The following is an 18,933-nucleotide window of genomic DNA, read 5'->3' as shown; positions in this document are numbered from 1 at the left end:
GGTTAAATAATTATGCTTAACAGCAAAAATAATACTTAATACAGTTTTTCTCTTGGTGTGAATGTACTGTATCACACTAACAGCTTCTGCTAGATGGATCAATGAAAATATGTTGAATAGTTTTTTATTTCACAAATCAAAGAAAATGCTGGAACAATGAGACAACATAAGGCTAACCAGTAAAAAACACAGCTAAGTTTGTTTTAAAGGAAGCAATGACTTATCAATGTGTGAAACATATTTCACATTTTTTTGATACAATAATCTTTACAGTTCCAGGAAACTTTTGTTTTTTCTTTGTGAACCACAGAGACAGAACCTGATTTATTCTGCAAAACTACTGTTTTGGAACTGAAACCAATTGAGTCCTGAGTCCAGAGAGAGTCCAGACTGTGACCCAGAACCAAACGCCTGCAGGCTCAGCGCTGAGAGGAAAGAGAAAAGCTGTCAGAGCCGAGTCCAGCCGTTCCTCCAGCAGAGAGAGGAACGACTGGGAGCTAATGGTTCAGAAACCCAAACTGGTTTCAAGGAAACAGAGAGGCTCCTGAATCAAACCCTGATCCTGATCTATCAGGGTGATTCTAGTTCTGACTTCATTATTTAACTTCTCCAAACCTGTCCTTAAATTGAAACGAGGATTGGGAAATATAAATTATGCACAGATGTTTGAATTTTTAGTAGGAGAAACAATTTGCTTTTGATGAAGTTAGACATTTAAGAAGCTAATTATACCCTAAATGTTAATTCTTGGTTCCCATCAAAATTCTGTATGATTGATTGTTCATTAAGTTAATCATTAAAAATATAACATGATTACTAGTAAGTTAATCCTATGAGTGACTAGTTATGTTAAATTATTCAATTTATGTTAAAAAGTCAGTTTGTAACTTTGAAAAACAATAAGTTTCTATTATTTGCTGACCTCATTCACTTCCATAGAATATAAATGAACAAGAAATATAATTTATTTCTTTCAGGTTTGTTATTGATGGAGTTGAGACTGAAAAGATAAAAATCTATAATTTATAAAGGAGATTAATAAGATAGATAACATAAACAACAAAGATGATTCCCTACATCACGCATTATGTTCTTTATGAATTATAAATTCCAATATGCAACTAGAAAATTCCTGAAGAAATTTAACCGGGGCCTGCCAAAGTGTGCCCGTTGGTTTGGACCCAGCGTTATGATGCTAGAAATTAGCATCAATGCTAAAGAAAGCTGCAATCATATGAGGACAATGACAAGAATGTTGACTAACATGTACTTGCACCGTTCAGTATGATAAAGTAAGTGTATCAGCTAAAATTAGCAAAAATGCTAATGTTAGCATCATTGCTGTCACTAGCATGTGGGACATCACTAGGATGTTTTCTATAATGGACTTACTCCATTCAGTATACTAAACATGGCTAAAAAGTAAAATAAATAGCTAATAGCTTATTAAAGCTAAAATGCTAATGCTAATGAACTGCCTTGCTGCGCAAGGCAGTTCCCTAACCTCAGAGAAACAGATAATGCAGAATAATATTATTGCACCGCCTGCGGCGGTGCACTAACCTCAGGGGCATGTTGAGGCTTTTATTTTGAAATTTTTGTTAAGCTTAATTTCAAAGGTCCACACTAATCCCATGTGTAATAGTCATTGGGTTAAATCAGTTATATAATGCTCAAAACACAAGTAGTTGATGTAAAAATATTCAAGGCTTTTATTTTGAAATTTTCTTTATGCTTCATTTCAAAAGGCCAAACTAATCCCATGTGTATCAGTGCTTTGGATAAAAAAGTCGCATAAAGCCAAAAAGAGCAATAACATGATGTAAAAATATTCAAGGCTTTTATTTTGAAATTTTCAGTATGCTTCATTTTAATGTTCCAAACTAATCCCATGTGTAACGGTGACTGAGTTAAATCAGTTAAATACAGCCCATAGCAGCAAGTAGTTGTAAAGGCCAGTTCAGTCCTCCTAGTCTTCCACTATAGTTAGAACTACAGTGATGCGTATTTGTAGTCCTAACCAGCAGCCAATAGCCTCCTGAGTTCCGTTGCTATGGTAAATAATTCTCTCTGCCAACTGTCAGCTGTGAGTGAGACATGCAGGGGGAGACAATTCTCTGTTTGAGCCAGCCAGTTTGAACTAAAAAAAGCATTGGAAACAACTCCTTCCCGTTCGGGAACCGTAATACATATTCGAAAAGCGTTTGAAGCGTATGAGAGGGCTGTTTGTCGTCTCCGATAGTCCCGCAATTCATATCTCTACGTCACTCACAGTATTAACAGTGATAAGAGAAAGAAATGGTGTGCCCAGATCTGAAATTTTTGAGAAATATATGAAAATACATGGGAGAGAGCCTGAGAGAGCGACAGAAAATCCTGTCGCATGACTTTGCTCTGAAGCACCGTGACAGAAAACCGTAAGCCCTAGAGAAATTTCGAAAACATTTTACCGGAGCAGACAGGCGTATCAATGTCAGGACCGAGTTTGATACCAATCGTGCGATATTTGTGGGCATGACGGCGATTTCAAAATTATTTTGGGCTCAAAAATTCTCTTCATTTCTCACTCTAAAAAAGCGGCAGTTGGTGTCAGTTATGCTCTGCGTTTCGGCAGTTGGAAATTTGGCTCGTTTTTCGCTTTTTACGTCGCCATCGTAAGTCCAATTCCTTATAAAAATAATAGCTCCCTTCTCGGCATCGAGCCGCACGTTTTGATACCACTTTTGTGGGGGTGCACGCAGCGTTACGAGCCGCATTAACGGTGATGGAAGAAAAATAAATCTATAAAGATATAATAAATAAAGAGACGTTCTATTGGGTGTAGAATAATAGGTGCCTGCCATGCAATGCATAAGGAGAGCAGTACTGACTTGCGAAGCAAGTCAGTACTGCTCTCCTTATGCATTGCTATGGGCAGGCCCCAATAAGGAAATTCTTCCATCATGAACAGTGAACATCCTAGAAGCAGCTGCGCAGTTGGAGGTTGCTGCACCTCCTACATCAGCAACATTTACAAAACAGGAGCCGTATTTACACTTTCTACTAAAAACCATTTAACCAAAGCTGACAAAAGAGTAAAACCAACAAAAAAACCATATATATGGGGGCACAATGTATGTAATTGGGGCAGAATAATTAAATCTGAACTGCTGCAGCATAGGGTCAGGATTTCTGAGCCTCTTTAAACAAAATCCATTGTGGAAAGAAAAACAGTTTTTCTTCAATGAATGTGGTGCAAGAAAATATTTCTCAACTGAAGCTTTTTATGCGTTTTCCAAGCTTTAATAAATAATTCATACAACAGGAGTAGAAAACATGACCTTAAAGTGAGTTTCCCCATTTGCATCAGCGCTCCACTCAAGTTTTAAATGTGTTGTGCTTTTCTAATTAAGAAAAAGAAGTATTAACATGAAAGTTTGTCCATGCATGCCTTATTTCTCTGACATTTAATTTGAAATCTCGAGAATACTCTCTGGACAAAAAAAGTAAACCAAAATAAGCTTATAAAATAGTCAAAACACAAATAGATACATGCTGAACGGCTGAAGAGAGCATTAGGCTTTTCTCACAGAACTGTAGCTTAATGCCTCATTTTGTTCATTCAAGTCGACAATCTGTCCTGCTTTAGCAAAAGAACTGTCTGGGATGAAACAAGGCTTTAAATGTGACTTGATTCCTTTTTTATTATTAAGAACATATAAAGTAATCCATTCAGAAATCTAAAACAAAGTATTTTAAGGTTTCTGAAAGACTACTTCAACAAGTTATTAGAAAGCATATGCAATCCGCCTAAATATATGTCGTGCATAATTCTGTTCATCTGCATTGTCTTGTGTTTCTGGACTGAAAGGTCCAGGAAGGAAAGTCAGACATTAATATGAATTTTGAACCTAAAATCCCTCAAACAGAAAAATGAGAACATGTCAGAATGTTACTTTATGATGAATCTGACTGAAAAGTAACAGCAGTTTTGGGGAGAAAAACATAATTATCTGTGACTACTGGCAATACATTGATGCAGTCTTTAGATAACGTCACCAATATCTGACTTATGTACAAACCTGCAGTCTGACAAGCAGATTTCCCACAGGAGGCGTAATCCTTTCTGATTCCCTCAAGGTCCAGAGTACAATTACCAAAGAAAAGGGTTTCCTCATTCCTTTCGCTCCCTTACACATCTTGCCATGCATATTTATGAACTTATTTTACATTCTAGCTCAAGGTTACCAAAAACCCATTAAGCAGACAATGGAGCGCAGCAACAGAGAGCTGTTGGCAGTCAACAACAATTCGCTCAAATACGAAAACTTTTATATGGAGAAAACACAAAAGGCAGGTATGTACGATCTTATTCTGACAGACAATTATGATGTCACATAATTTTGTTGAACAAAAAGTGTTTTATTGGTTTGGTTTTTTCCTGTGGACATCACTGAAAAACACACTTTATTTGCCACAGGACTGCTGCACTAAATGGCTTTAGAGTGACGATACAATAGCTTACACAGCAATCACACACACACACACACACAATTATTATTTTGTTGGGGGCAAGATATAAAGGGAAATTTGAATACATGAAATGACATGCACAACTACATATTTAAAACTTCAATCTAACAACATGCAGATTATTACACTGTACAGAATGTCAGAGATTTTTTATTTTTGGTAAAATAGTTTATTTAAATCTATACTTCTGATATCTGTGCTTGGAAATTCTTGAGTTCAGGACAAGTCCTGCGCCCTGAGTTATTAAGAACGTCATTTAAATCTGAATTTATAGTAAGACTTATACTACTCTGTTTGATAATCACAGTCCTTTCACATAACTAAAATACTGTTTTTTCCTCATGTATTTACAAAGTTTTTATTTGTTTACCAAAGGTTTAGTTTCTCTAATCATTTATCAACAAGAAAAACAAAGAGCTGCATTTGGTAATGTTTGGAGATTTGCAAGAAGTACAAAGAACTCTAAAAATATCCATGTTCACTTTAAACCCTCAGCTCAGACTTTAAAATGGGTCAACGTGGAATCTTACTAACGCAAACCTTCATACTTTTCATTGCATTGTCTGTCAGTTTGTCCTGAATATGTTTGAGCTGAAATGATCTGATTTAATGGCTAAAAGACTAGTCTGCTGTTCAGTTGTTAACTTCAACTCAAGACAGAAAATCAGAAACAGTCAGGCGTATTGAAGCGCAGCACCTTCTTTCCGAGGAGATAACAGAGTTATCTGAGTTTCAGAGTATAAGAAACCAAAACTGCAGTCATGGGAGTTTGGAAATCTTCTGAATTGTGACATAAGTACATCAATTTTCACCAAAGAGCCAAAGGAACCAACAAAGAAAGAACATTAAAAAACAGCAACACATTTCTAATCCATGAAACATATTTGCTTAGAGTTTGCATCAATGATACCCAAATGATACCATTAATTATGAAAATAACTTTTAAAACTATCCAAACGGTTTGAAAGAAGTAACAACAAATGTCCTGGAGGTAGCAGGTTAAGAGAAGTTCACTACTTTTTGAATTTCCTGACTTTTGGATAATGCTCTTAAATAAAAGAAAAACTGTTTTTAAGTGAATAGAGAGGGAATGCATAAATAAGCTTTGATTTTAGCCTTGTCATTTTCCTAAACCTCAACTTGAAGAATTCAGATCTTTACTAATATACATGGCTGATTTATTTTTCAAAGGTCAAATGTTTGCTTGAATGCAGGACATTTAGATACAAATACAGTTTAATTACATGTAATTAATTTCTAAGGGTGTACAGAAAATGGATGGATGGATGGATGGATGAGTCCTGGCCCCATTAGTATGAATATCTTAAATGAAATCTTGATTTTGTTTAACTGATTCTTTTTTGTTTACAGTGATGATGATTTTGTCAGATTAACAAAATAAGATCAACATTAACACCTGCTAGTTAAAGAACTTACTGTGTCAGAGTGTTTCCTGTGTGTGAACACACACACGTACACCAACCTGCCTGAGCTTTCTGAGTTACTGAATACCAAGGCATATGATTGCAGCGATTATGATTCTGCAGCCACTGAAGAAGAGTAATTAACCATTGTCTGGGATGGGGCTGACAAACAGTTGGAATGTGGTTATCTCAGCCCCCACTTTCACTCAGCACACACAAGCACACACACACTGGAGACCCCATTCACTAAATAAACAGTACAGAAAACTTGAAACATGAAGCTCAAACAAAAGCTTGGATGTTGAGAATAATACATGTTAAGTTCACAAATTTCTGCAAACCCGCTCATCCTCAAACCTTACACACGGGTCTCCAGCCCACACATTCTGAACATCTATGGCAGGAACAAGCAGTAATTAGAGAGCTTAATGGCTTGTCTGTTGTGGTTAATTGCAGCCTGTATAGATCTGGTATCGAGGGTGGAAAACGGAGGAGGGTGGGGATGGAAGATGGGTCTGATCACCACTTCACTTCTAATGATCTCAGGCTTTTTTCTTTGTTGTCTAGACTTTTTGCAAAACTTTGAAAACTCAACACAAAAAGCATCCAATCACCAGAGGGGGTGAGTGCTGAAGCAGACTCTTGGCTCTAAAAAGGGCTTCCATTATGATAATAACAGGAGCTTTGTGCATAATTCTGACCAGCTTCTGGGATTTTCTTTCTGAAAGTTGTGGCCACTCTTTCAAGCACATTCTCTTCATTTGATTTAAGATATTAAAGGAATTTAATATCTTGGTTTTAAAAAGCTCATTACATAACTTTAATTTCATAATTTCTATATGCTTTTCTTTGGCAGATTTGCTCCTGAATGTCTGATTATTATCTGCTTTTGAGCCAGTGATGAGTGAGGCCATGATGGGCTCCAACTCCCCAGAGTTTCACAGATGATGTATATCAATCAAAAGTTTGATCATCAAATTATTTTTAGTATGTGAAACTACACACGTAGGCAGGATGGAACAACTTAACATGACAAAAAACATCCTGAAGTAGAAAGGATGTTATGATGAGAACTGCTAGTCATCTTATGTCAGACGCAAACTGACATGAGATGAAGAATAAACCAAGAATACATATTTTTATATAAGTACATTCTATAGATATTCTGCAGATGTTATTAGATATTGCATATTATTACTATTACACGTTATGAATTAAAATATGGCAAAAGAAAAAGCGGCTTTTCCATCTGCTGGTTTGGAGCAAGTCAACCAGGTTAAAGGTCATTTTATCAGACGTTGACGTTACGTGTGGCTGTAATAAACAGGAAGTAGAGGTTAAAAACTAGCATAGACCAAAAGTCTGAGTCAAACAGATGCAAGTTTTCAGGAATGTGAGCCAAGTTTGAATTATTCTGTCATGTTAACATTAGCTGTACATCACCAGAAAGAGAAAAGGAAATCCAGTTCTAAGGTTTCTAACAGTGGAAACAGACGATCAGTTATATGAGGTAAGTGTTTGCTAAGTCAGAACTTATTTGGCAAATGTGTTTAAAATTCCTCTTTACCTCATAAACTCTATGTGCCAAAAACCACCTCAAGCAAAAACCTTTTGCTAAATTTTGCCATTTTTATCAACTTTTTTAAATGGAATACTTCAAAATGCTCTTGAAGAAACATTGATGGAAACACAGGTTAGAAGTGAAGGTAAGAAATCTGCAGCGACTGTGATAGTTTTGTGTCAGTTTGGGCCAAAATCTCTAAACAATTTTTTGTGACATTGTGGCGTCTCCAGCATGAAGAATTAAGACGGTTCTGACACAAAGTCAGGTCCAAACTGGAGTTGGTAAGGCGCTCTTAACAAAGTAACCAGTGAGTATAAAATGACAAATGAATGACTCCCTACTTGTTACCTACTTGTTATTCCCTTCTAAATCTCTACTTCAGTTGAGTTGCTACAAAATAGTAAAATATTTTTTATAATGTAATGCTTCTTAGCAATGTGACAAATTATTTTACAAAAATGACTGCTATCACCATTATAGAGATTGCATTCAGTTTGGTTATGTTCAAAACTTTACCAAGACAAATGAATCAAGTTTCATTTTTGTTCACATTGAAGGAAATTATTTTTATTGATCAGAAAAAGAAGCAGCACAGAATGGACAGTCCAGATGGAGGAATTTTGAATGTGATGTTTTTCAGGCTGTTTCTGTTCAAATGACATGAATTGAAATTCTCCTTGAAGAAACCAGAAAAACTGAAAGAAAACTATATTTTGGGCGATGAAAATCAAACAATGGAGTAAACAATGGAGCTGCAGAGAAATGAGTACAGAAGGAAAAACAGCCTGGCAGGTGCTGAACAGGAAAAAAACACAAAGCATCAAAACCGCTTTGAAGTTCCAGTTTAGCCTCTTTCTGCCAACATGTCTGAGCCACTGATCCAACACGATATCCTGTTAACCGGTGACGGCGTTCATCACAGGGTCAGCAACCGAAGACAGAGGGGAACATTTTACATGAGCGTTGAGAGGGATTTATCAGGGAAAAGACAGTGGCTTTTTTTAATGAGTCACATGGTTTGATCCCCCGCACTCTGCCATGATTTACCTGCAATGCTTGTGAGCTGCTTAAGGTAAGAACATAATCTAAATGACTAAAAATGTAAATGCTGGTGGGAGGAGAACTTCATCTGATGAAGACAGCGACAGAAACGTGTAAAAATCTTCATTTATAACTAAATCTTGTACTTATCACAGCAGGATGAACATTTTTGTTAGAAATATATTTATTTACAGGTTTTTTAACAGTTGCGTAATGGTTCACATCTTTCCTGCATCATCGACAGGCTTGTAATGATCCAACAGACACCATGCTGGAAAACGATGGCCTCCAGAAGATAAAGAAAATGAAGTTTGCAGGGAACAGCAGAGAGAACTGCAGGCAACATTCACAAATTATGATAGCATCCTACACACTCCCCGTCTCACAACCTCTACATTCTCTTTGCCGTTAGACCAATAATACTCAGGAAATTATGTGGATCAAGTCATCTGTAAACCAAGATGCTGATAAATCCCTTACTGGGAATTTAGGATCTCTAATAAGAATACCAGTGTAAGAAAAAAAAGAACATTTTGTTGCTCTTAATAATATTCAGTTGATCTCTGGACTTTTCTTTGAATCCCTTTATGATAATAAAATTCAGCTGCTGCAGATGTTTAACAAAGCATGCAGTGAAATATGAAACCTCTAAAGAGCAGCTTTCCACATAAAGCTGAAAAATGAAACCAGCTTTATAAGCCTCAAACGTTCCATCACTGTTATCAGCTTAGTTAGTCTCTGAGGCAATAGCACCCACCGGCTCCATCAGGGCATGAAATAGGACGGGGCTCACCTTATTAATACACCCTGCTGCAATTGGTAAAAGCTAAATCAGTGCTGTATCACATTCTGTTGCTTTGACTCTTAGCTTTCATGACAAGTGAAGCACAGCAGTACATATGCAGATGGTAGGGCTGGCAAAAATGACTATCCTTTCTTTTCTAGAGGTCATGCTACAGCAGCTTGACTTCAGCATCAGAACATCTAAAATGCTAAAGAGCTTCAGTGGTAAAGGCTGCAACTCCTGGTGGCATTTTACGATCAACAAGTCTCCACTGCTGTGCTGCTGCTATCCAAAGACAGCTAAACAGAAGTAAAAAAAGTGTTTAGGTTTAAATTTCAACATTTCTCCTGTGATTCAAAAGAGATACGGTTTTAAACAGGAAACTAACCAGGTTACACAAGTGCACTAATGGATCATCCATCAAGGAATCTGACTGTTAATTTCCAGCTTCATTACAAAAGCTTCAGTATCCTACATGAAACTGGATGTTCTGATTGATTTAAATGTGTTTTGGGTTTTCTGAAATCCTCCACAGGTTTCTACCTTTACCTTAACACTCCACTGGGCTTTGATCTGCAGGGATTAAAGGCGGGTCAACACACTGCTTTAAAAATCGGTTCAGAAAGAGGTGGTTAGACAAGAACCGCTGGAGTCAGGTTGGGACAGAATAGACACGTTCTAACATTTGGATAAAAATGCTAAGATGTGCATGCAGATCACACTTTGATGCTTTTTAATTCCTGTAAACAAATTCTTATTTTTTTAAAACCTACAAATAGAAATAAAATAGATTTCTTTAAAAATGACTACAAATTTCCTTTGCTGCATATTATAAGGACATTATATTGTAAAAATTATAAGTTGTCTTTTTTCAACAGCTCAGGTTACACTGATGGGGCTAAATGGATTTTTTATTAAGACCGGCAGTCAGAAATGGCTCTTTGAATTGTAAAGGTTGCAGACCGGAATAGGTGGCCAGACAAGCTCAGCAAGGGGAATGTTTGAGTTTTTACAGCATCCAATAAGCACAACTGAATATATTACTTACATGCTGCTATGGGAGTATCTGTAGCAGCTTTTGATTTAAACAATAAGAATCTTTACCTGAATCTCTGTCCAGGGGGAATCATAACGGAGAAAAATACTCAGTCAACAAAGGCTGGATGTCTTGAGTCATGCATAATATAATACTACATACACAAACTGCATTGGTTAAAATCTATAATACCTCAACTCATCAAGCTTTAACTGAATTATTCTGCACTGAAAAAAGGATCCTTTGCTGCACAGCTGGAGAAAAAGACAAGAGCCAGATACAGACCGGTCAAACCTGAAGTGGATAATTCTACAGATTCTTGAAAAGAAAATGGATAATAAAATGCAGAAAGTGGTGAAATTCATGCCCAAACTACCACTGGTTAGAATCATTTAAACCAAGTTTCATACTTTTTGGTTTTTAGTGTAAGTTTAGCATCAGAGCTACAGAGAAAAATGAAGTGTATATGTTATCAATAATTTAAAAAGATTTAGTCAATGCAAATATCTGCAAAATGTTTCCAAAAATGATTCAACAAGCTGACTGCACAGCAGTAGTTAGACGTTCCCACAAAGATCCACAGTGCTAAATGTTATTCTTCAAACTACAGGCATCATTCATGCACATCATTTATATCCCATGATGACATTTTAGGGTTTTTGGAGATTTTTTTTAGCATCTTGGGATTTGCTGTTGTGGCTGGAACGGTCAGATGGGTCAGATTTAAACATCTTACCAGACTCATAACCAACTGTCCATCTGCAGAAGGCCTCAGACCATTTGACCTCACTACACCTCCGTCAAAATACAAAGTATTACTACCTGACATAACTTACCCTGTGAACCACGTCCATTTTTTTGATGATAAAAATGGACGTGGTCCTGATTTGTAACAATTACATTTTATTCCACATTTCACGTTATTTATGTATACTTTTTTTAATTTCCAGTAGGGCTAAAATTGATATTAAATAGTCATAAGATTGAGAAACTGTCCACTGTATAATGTCATAATAATAAAATAATTGTGCAAATTATAGTCACTATTCCAAGCTGCAGCCTCTCCTATTTGAAACATTATAAATGCTTTGGAAACCCAAGCATCTTTGAAACAATATGAATATACTCAATGAGTTTTGATTGTTTTTGAAGTGGGCTTAATTTGGCTTTTCCCAAGAAAAATAAGAAACAAATCTCCTAGGACACATTAAACACTGTAAACTTTAGAATACAGTGAAAAACTATGTGCAATGAGACAAAGGTAGATTGGATTGATACGGTTATTGGTAATAAATCATTTTCAGTTCTGCATGTCAGATTAGGTGTTTCCTTCACACATTCATAGAGCAAAGTCATACTTTTATCCAAGGCATTAAAACCTAAGCTTTTCATCAACGCCTGTCTTAGATGCACAGCGGTGAAATAGATTACAGACATCTTACATGAAAAAAGAAAACAGCACCACCCACAGAGTCTTAGATACACTGCAATAACATCCAATCTGGAACATGCCGATCATCACTTAGGTCATTTTTTAATGACATTATACTTCTACAAAGAGTATTTCTGCATTGGAATACAAAAACAAACTCACCCACACTATTTGCCCCAATGTCTCTTTTCAGACCGCAAAACATGACCGCAGACATTGACTTTTCCTCCTCAGAGTAACATCCACGACAGAGTAAAGAGAGACAAACACTGACAGATTAGAGGAGGATGGAGAAAGGAGGAGACAGAGGGAGAGTTGTGGACTGCTGAGCAGTCAGGGAATACAGTGGCGATGATAAGAGATGACTGGCGCTTACGCTACAACCACTCAACCCCCAAGAGAGAAGAGAGAGAGAGGGAGGGAAGGAGGTACACACTAACGGATGAGGCAGGCTAGGTTAAGCCTAGAGAGAAAGTGTTCAGAAATATGCAAATAAAAAGAAACAAACAAAAAAGAAAAGCAGAAGCTAAGAATATGTGGGTGAGTGAGCAACAAAGAGATGAAATAAGGATTAAGCAGGCAGGGATAAACCGTTTATTTTTAGAAAATAAGACGAGAGGATGAGAGATGTTCAGTCATTTCTGTCAAATCATCCATGGTTATTTTAAGAGCAATATTCACAGATGTTATTACTCTGATTTAGTCAATAATAATCAATAAATTGTTGGTTGAAAAACAAAGTCCTTTTGAGAGATTCAGTTAAACAGCACAGAGTCTCTGTAGCAAACATGCAGTTTGGAAAATCTTGTACTATAAGGAAATCAAAGGAAATACATTATCGCAGTTTTACGTGGCTTAAAACAAACTATTTATACAAATTAATAATCAAAGTATTTTTTTTTACTAAAACAAGTATAACACTCATTCCCAGTATGGGAACTGGACTCTTACTGAGGCTGATAGATGCAACTTAATTCAAAAGACAAAAGAAAAATAGTAAAATTTCTCTTTTTAGACAATGAGTAAATAAATGCTGCTGATTTTTGCTGTGCAGCACAATTAGCATCTGCAGGAAGAAAAATAAGAGTCTAAAGTTAATGTCCGAGCATGCATCTTTATCATATTAATATCACCCTGTCTAAAGTCAAATCAGCTGAAAGTTAAAATGTTTTGCTTAAATGCATTAAAGAAATGTTATGGGTGAAGAGTAACAGAGAAATGTCACAACACAGAGGAGTTAATGTGTAAGAGCAGAGTAATGAGTTTGGAATTCATATTACATTAAGCTAAGATGTTTTTCCCCAGCGGCTTCATACAAAACAAGAACAATTTACTAAACATTACGAAGCACCAAAAATGTCCACAAAGAGAGACGCCGAGCTCTCAAAACACATTTAATGAGTTTTTTTTTTTTTACTGTGAAAACGCTGCTGTCTAAGAACTGCGGTTAGAAATGTCCCTGGATATTAAATGTAGAAATTTGGTTTAAACTTCAAACAGATCAAGAAAAACAAAACTTTTACATTGATTTTTTTTTCTTTTTACAATAATAAATATGTTTGTAGCTTTTTAATAAGTCTCACATAAAAAATAACAAAAATGGTGAACTACTTTGTGGAGCAAACCAAAAGAAGGTTTTATATTTAATTCACAAACACTGAATTTTTAATAAGTTCTTAAGCAGTTTAGGTTTATTTTATGATACACTGATATGTCTTTAAAATGCCGACTGAGTTTGGTCAACTTCTACTGACTGATAGATTAGATTAAACAATGGCTTATTAACCACCTTCAGTTGTTAACATGTGGATGAAATAGATATTGATGGTACGTTCCTTTATTATATCCAGCTCTTTCTCCTCAGTAAATTATTTAACTCCATTTGAAATTCAAAACAATCTAAGCAAAACACAAAAACAAACACATGAATTATAAGACATGATTGCTCTAGCATGTGTAAAAATGCCTTCTAGCACACATCCTGAGCCCAATGTGTGTGTTTGCTGGGTGAGCACAGAGTAATAACTGCATTTCTTTCTCCCTGGTGGCCAGCTTCCTGTGAATGTTGTCTTCTCTGTGCAGTCTGACCTAAATTAATGCCAGACAGCACAGAACACACACACACACTCATAAGAGCTCCGGTTCTGCATCTGATTGTTGAGTCTAGTCTTAGAAGTCTAATTTCATATCTCGAAATGCTACAGAAAACATTGCTTACTGCTTGCATTTGTACTTATTTGATCGTTCACTCATTCTAAAAATATAAAAATAAAACTCAGAGATATTAAGTGACACATTTTATTTGTACACAAACAACTCCAGTTTTCATTTCTTGGATCTAAAGTTCATTACTTATTTGGATTTTCTATTTTGTTAGCAGTGTGGAATGTAAGAGTCCGTAGGGATTGACCTTCAAAAATCAAGCAGCTCAGTTCAACAGCATCTTAAGAACTGTTCAGTTTACGGCTGAACTGTTTACGGTTCATCCATCCATCCATCCATGACCCAAACCCTTTTAGCAACCTGTTCCCCTTCTCGCCTGTGGGGGGCGCTGCACCAAGAACCACTGAAGGAAGTGACACAAAAACCTCTGAAGACGCTGAGCACAAGTTCCTACTATACAGAATGGAAACAAACATGGAGATTTTAGCAGTTGTACGATTTTTCTTTTGACTTTATAGACCACTACTCATTTCTCCCACTTGCGTTAGACTTGTACGTTTGTTTTGGTTGTATTTACCCAGAATGCCCTGCGGTGTAGATCGCTTCCTGTTTTTGAAGTGATCTCAGATCTGCTTGGCATTCACATTCAAACCGCACCAGAGTTCACTTCAGCAGAACCAAGACTGAGGTTGGCAGGCAGGCCAGAGTTTGATCTTTTGGTCTGAATCAGTTTGATTTAAACATTCACACCTAAACCAGCACAACTGGACTTTCCAGACAAATAAAATAAAGTTTGATTAAAGCGTTCTAATGAATGCACCCTGAATGAACAAAGAACAATTCAAAATAATCATTTCTCCAAAACCTTATGTTCTTCCACAAGGAGGGGTAGTCACTCATTAATATTCCAAGAGTTTTAATTTTTTAATTTAATAAACAAATTGTACCTTTTTTTTAAATTTTACCTTTTTTTTAATGTGATTTTAGCTTCACATAAAGTCACATAAAGATGATTTTATGTGACTTGAAGTGAAGATAACTTTATGTGAAGTCATCTTCACATAAAAAAATTACCTTAAATATTAATATGTTCACTAATCTGGGAGAGAAAATAATGCTAATCAGCAAGTTGGGTTTGAAATCAGATCAGGATTGCTGTGAGAGATTTCTTTAAGCAGCTCTGAAACATACATGAGAGGAGAAGAAGCAGAGTTAAAAGGCAGCAAAATAAGCAGTCAAAAAAATTAGTCATGTCAGTTTGCTCCTCCAGACACACACAGACACACACTCAGAGTCTCCAGACACTCGAGTGAACAATTTATGCTGCACATGGTCAAACTTTCTCTCATCTTGTTGGCGCATCTCGCTCTTCTCTCCGTCTCTCCCAGTCTGTGGGTTTCAAGTGCAAATGAATCCAAGCATCACTCCAAGCATTATGAGTAAGGACTTTGAAGTGGCAAATGATGGCCTCCTGCAGCTCGGCGCAGAGAAACACACATGCACCCGGAAATCTGCAACCACATACTTGAGAAACACTCATGTACTTCTGCTTAGTTTAGCCCATTCGTTCACATCCACACACAGAAACGTCATAACTGGTAGCTGTGTAGGAAAATCTCTCTATATATTTGAGTAGAGGAAATGACAGGTTTGTCGATGCTCCTTGGTTCTACGTCACACTGAAAAAAATAGTTCCCTTAGAGCAAATGTAATACAAACTAATTGCAGGCCAAAATGCCACGTTGCTTTTATTGGAAGCAGCAATGTCTGCCTGTAAAACTTACACACTGCACTGCTATGCTTCTTTCTGTCTACAAGTGCACTGAATACACCGACTTTTACAGAATAGAAATTTCTTTTTGGGAGTGATTATAAAGATTCTTTATAAGGAATATTCCTTCTTTCATTTTATTGCCGTATGCAGAGTTTTTCTGACCTCCAGTTGTTTTGTTTTAACAGATTTTTTTCTGCCTCATCCTCACTCTCTGAAACTCCCCGGCTTCTGTCTCTGAGTCTATATCTCCCCCTGCTGAGCATCTTCATTCGATCACTGTAATGGCTTCTTACACTGCGGGACACAAATGAGGACAGATGGGGACTAAAAACTGTCTTACAGCATCACCAAAGAGAAGGAAACAGAGGATGAGTAAAAGGGAAGAAAAAGAAAACAAAAAATGCAGAAGATGAAGGACAGAAAAATGGAAACAGGCTGAATGTGCTAAATTTTAATTCCTATAATTATATTTAGATACATTTGAGGTGGTAATTGTGAATCCCATTGCTGACTTGACTCTCTTGACTCAGTTTAATTACTGATGTGAGTTCAGTCTGGCTTGTTCCTCTGCTCAGAGGCCATATGACAGTTCACATTAACTTCACTGAGTGCAGACGTACGGTGGGTTAATGAATCACCGTTCAAAAGCATTTCATTACTCTGAAGTTATCACTGTTGACATGGGAGAACGTTTAACATGGATTCATGCAGTAATTTCCACAGTCTGTTGACTGTCCACGAAAAAAAACAACAACTCACACAGCCATGAAAGAAGCATTAAAACGAGCCACCAGTCCCGTTTTCACTGAGCAGTGAGATTACAATGGCTGCTGTACTTCCTCTTCATTTTTATTTTAAATTAATGTTCTGAAAAGTAAAATGTTTAGTTTTTGCTGACTGTAAAGACTGACAGTGGTGAGTTACTTTTAAATATATGCAATGTTGGAAGCACTGACCATCTGTTCTATTCACAATTAATCCATTAGTCTCATTCTTATAGTCTCTTGGGTGTTTTCCTAGAATGTTGGAAAAGTAACCAGGAAATTCAGAGTTTTCACTTCCAGGTTTGCTTCTGAAATTTCCAACACAAATGTGTGTAAATCTCTGTCAATATTCTGCTAATGTCAAAAAGCACAATTTCACAACTCCGGTGTTTCCATTACATAAGAAATGAAATGAAAATCATACATGAATAAATCTGTTCACACAGTAAGTCATTGAAAATAAATGCAGGGATGTTGGCATCTTATTCAGGCGTTGGAGCGACAAGCTCTGCATACGTGGGAGCAGCTACATAGACGCCATTTTGGAGAAAGTGTTGTCTGAGATTCTACAGAAGAGTTATGGATTTAACACGCTGGAATGACACAACTTTCTATGAAGTGTGATGCTGTGAGAGCTCTGGTGGAGTCAACTGCTTGCTGTCTGAAAAAAACACGAACAAACCACCTTCCTCCTTCTGCTTCCTGTCGTCTTCTTCATAGTTTTCACCAGTGGTAACATCTGGCTGTTGATCATGTGATGTGAAAAAAGTGTTTCCATTTTAGTTTTGTGAAATAAATCTACTTTGAAAAAAAAACACCTCGTTCTAACGCAAAAATGCGCATGTTTTTTTTTTTTTAAATTACTGTCTTTCCATTTAGCCAATTTATTTTCACAATTTCAATTTACGCAATTCTTTGATCATTTATTCTCTCCTGGATTCTGCTGCAGCTTTTTTCTGTTTCCTGTGTGTTTTCCTCATTTTCTGGACATTTCTCTCACTTTCCTTTTAGTCCTCAACAAACAACATCAGCAACCTTCACCAGTGACAACCATGAACATCTCAGGAGTGTACTAAGGTGCACATTGACGCCGTGGCTCTTCCTTGGTTTTTGTGGAGACATTTAGCCGTCATAGTAGACTGTAAGCTTTCACTCCTGCAGTCACCTGTTTCTGCTCCTCCTGTCATTTTGCAGATGTTGCTGCCCTCTGCTTACCTCCACTCTCCTCCTCCTCTGCCTCAAACTGCTGCTGCCTCACTTTCAACCATCATTATGTAAATCATCACATTATGTTGCTTTACCTGAGTTCTCTAAGGAGTCCAGGTGGGCTCACCTGTCTGGTTCCTGTGTACCAATCATAAGGCTGGATGTCAACAGGACGCCCTCCAGACAACTTCCTGCTGTTCTAACCTGGTCACCAGCTCTAACTCCAGAACAGTTCCTGCTCTTCTACCACTCCGTCCTTCTGTCTGTCTTTCTATCACTTGTGCAAAAGACACCAAGATGAAATACTCACTTGGTGGGAGCTGCAAACCAATGGCCTCAGACTTACAGAAACTGTTACTTAGTTTTGACAAAACAAAGACGAGCAAAACCAGCTACAGGTCGAGGGAAATACTGAGAGGCCATTGGTTAAACGACAATGTTCAAAGGGTTCCATTATATTCACACACTAAATGTTATTTTTTCTAATTAACAGTATACAGTGTCTAGTGTAGTTTCAAATAGATCAAAACATAAATGGGAAGGAATGACAGAGATGATAGATGAAGAGCAAAGTGCAAACCTTCTGTCACTGCAACTAGGAAGTCGGCCAAGTTTGAAATGCAAATGAATCCTAAATCTGTTTTCCACTCTTCCTCTGTGGAATCACAGCAGCTTTCTGCAGCGCCAGCTAACCTACCTGTCACTCCTTTTATAATTCACTCTCATTCCTGCCTTTGCTTCTCCTCTTTTAAATGATGTTTCTCTTCTTTTCTTCCAGCCACAGACAGACAGCATTTTTTATGTTTTTTTTCCATGTCATAGTGGATGTTCCACTTTATCTAGAAATAGATAAAGCTGAGTTATTTTGGCACCTGGAGTATTTTTTTCTGACTTTCCCCTAATGCTGGTGACACCCTTACCTTCTGCATGGTGATGAAGAGGAAGTCATGCAATTTGTGACACATTAACTACAAACCACTGTTATATATGCACTTGTATGTGCTACCAACAGGACAATAATCCATTGATTAGAAATTAATGCACATTATAATATGTACACTTAGGATAGTTTTTTTTAAATGCATGCTTTCAAATTTTTCACTGAAACCGTCTTTGGAGAAACAGATACATATGTGGATACAATTCTCTGTTTCTATATTTGAAGTGAATGAAAAGCTCCTCTAGTCTGACGATGGATGTTGGATCAAGTTATTATATTTGTATTTTACTCTG

General features: G+C 36.9%; 1 protein-coding gene across 7 annotated transcripts in view; it reads right to left on the bottom strand.

The window, feature by feature from the left end:
- grip2b (glutamate receptor interacting protein 2b) overlaps positions 1-18,933 on the bottom strand; it is a 190,596-nt gene that overhangs the window by 36,775 nt on the left and 134,888 nt on the right. The window contains exon 1 of one of the 7 annotated variants that reach the window (XM_028003662.1): positions 11,956-12,260. The exons of 5 other annotated variants lie outside the window; for them this stretch is intronic. In XM_028003662.1, the coding sequence (XP_027859463.1) occupies positions 11,956-12,010 (55 nt within the window). In that variant the 5' untranslated portion in view covers positions 12,011-12,260. Of the gene's footprint in view, positions 1-11,955; positions 12,261-18,933 lie in introns of those variants that run through there. One more of the 7 variants, XM_028003658.1, reaches the window with a different exon arrangement.

This window comes from Xiphophorus couchianus, chromosome 20 (assembly GCF_001444195.1).
Source record: "Xiphophorus couchianus chromosome 20, X_couchianus-1.0, whole genome shotgun sequence".
NCBI lineage: Eukaryota > Metazoa > Chordata > Actinopteri > Cyprinodontiformes > Poeciliidae > Xiphophorus > Xiphophorus couchianus.
Note: the sequence above shows the minus strand (reverse complement) of the source record. Positions and strands in the feature narration are given on the sequence as shown.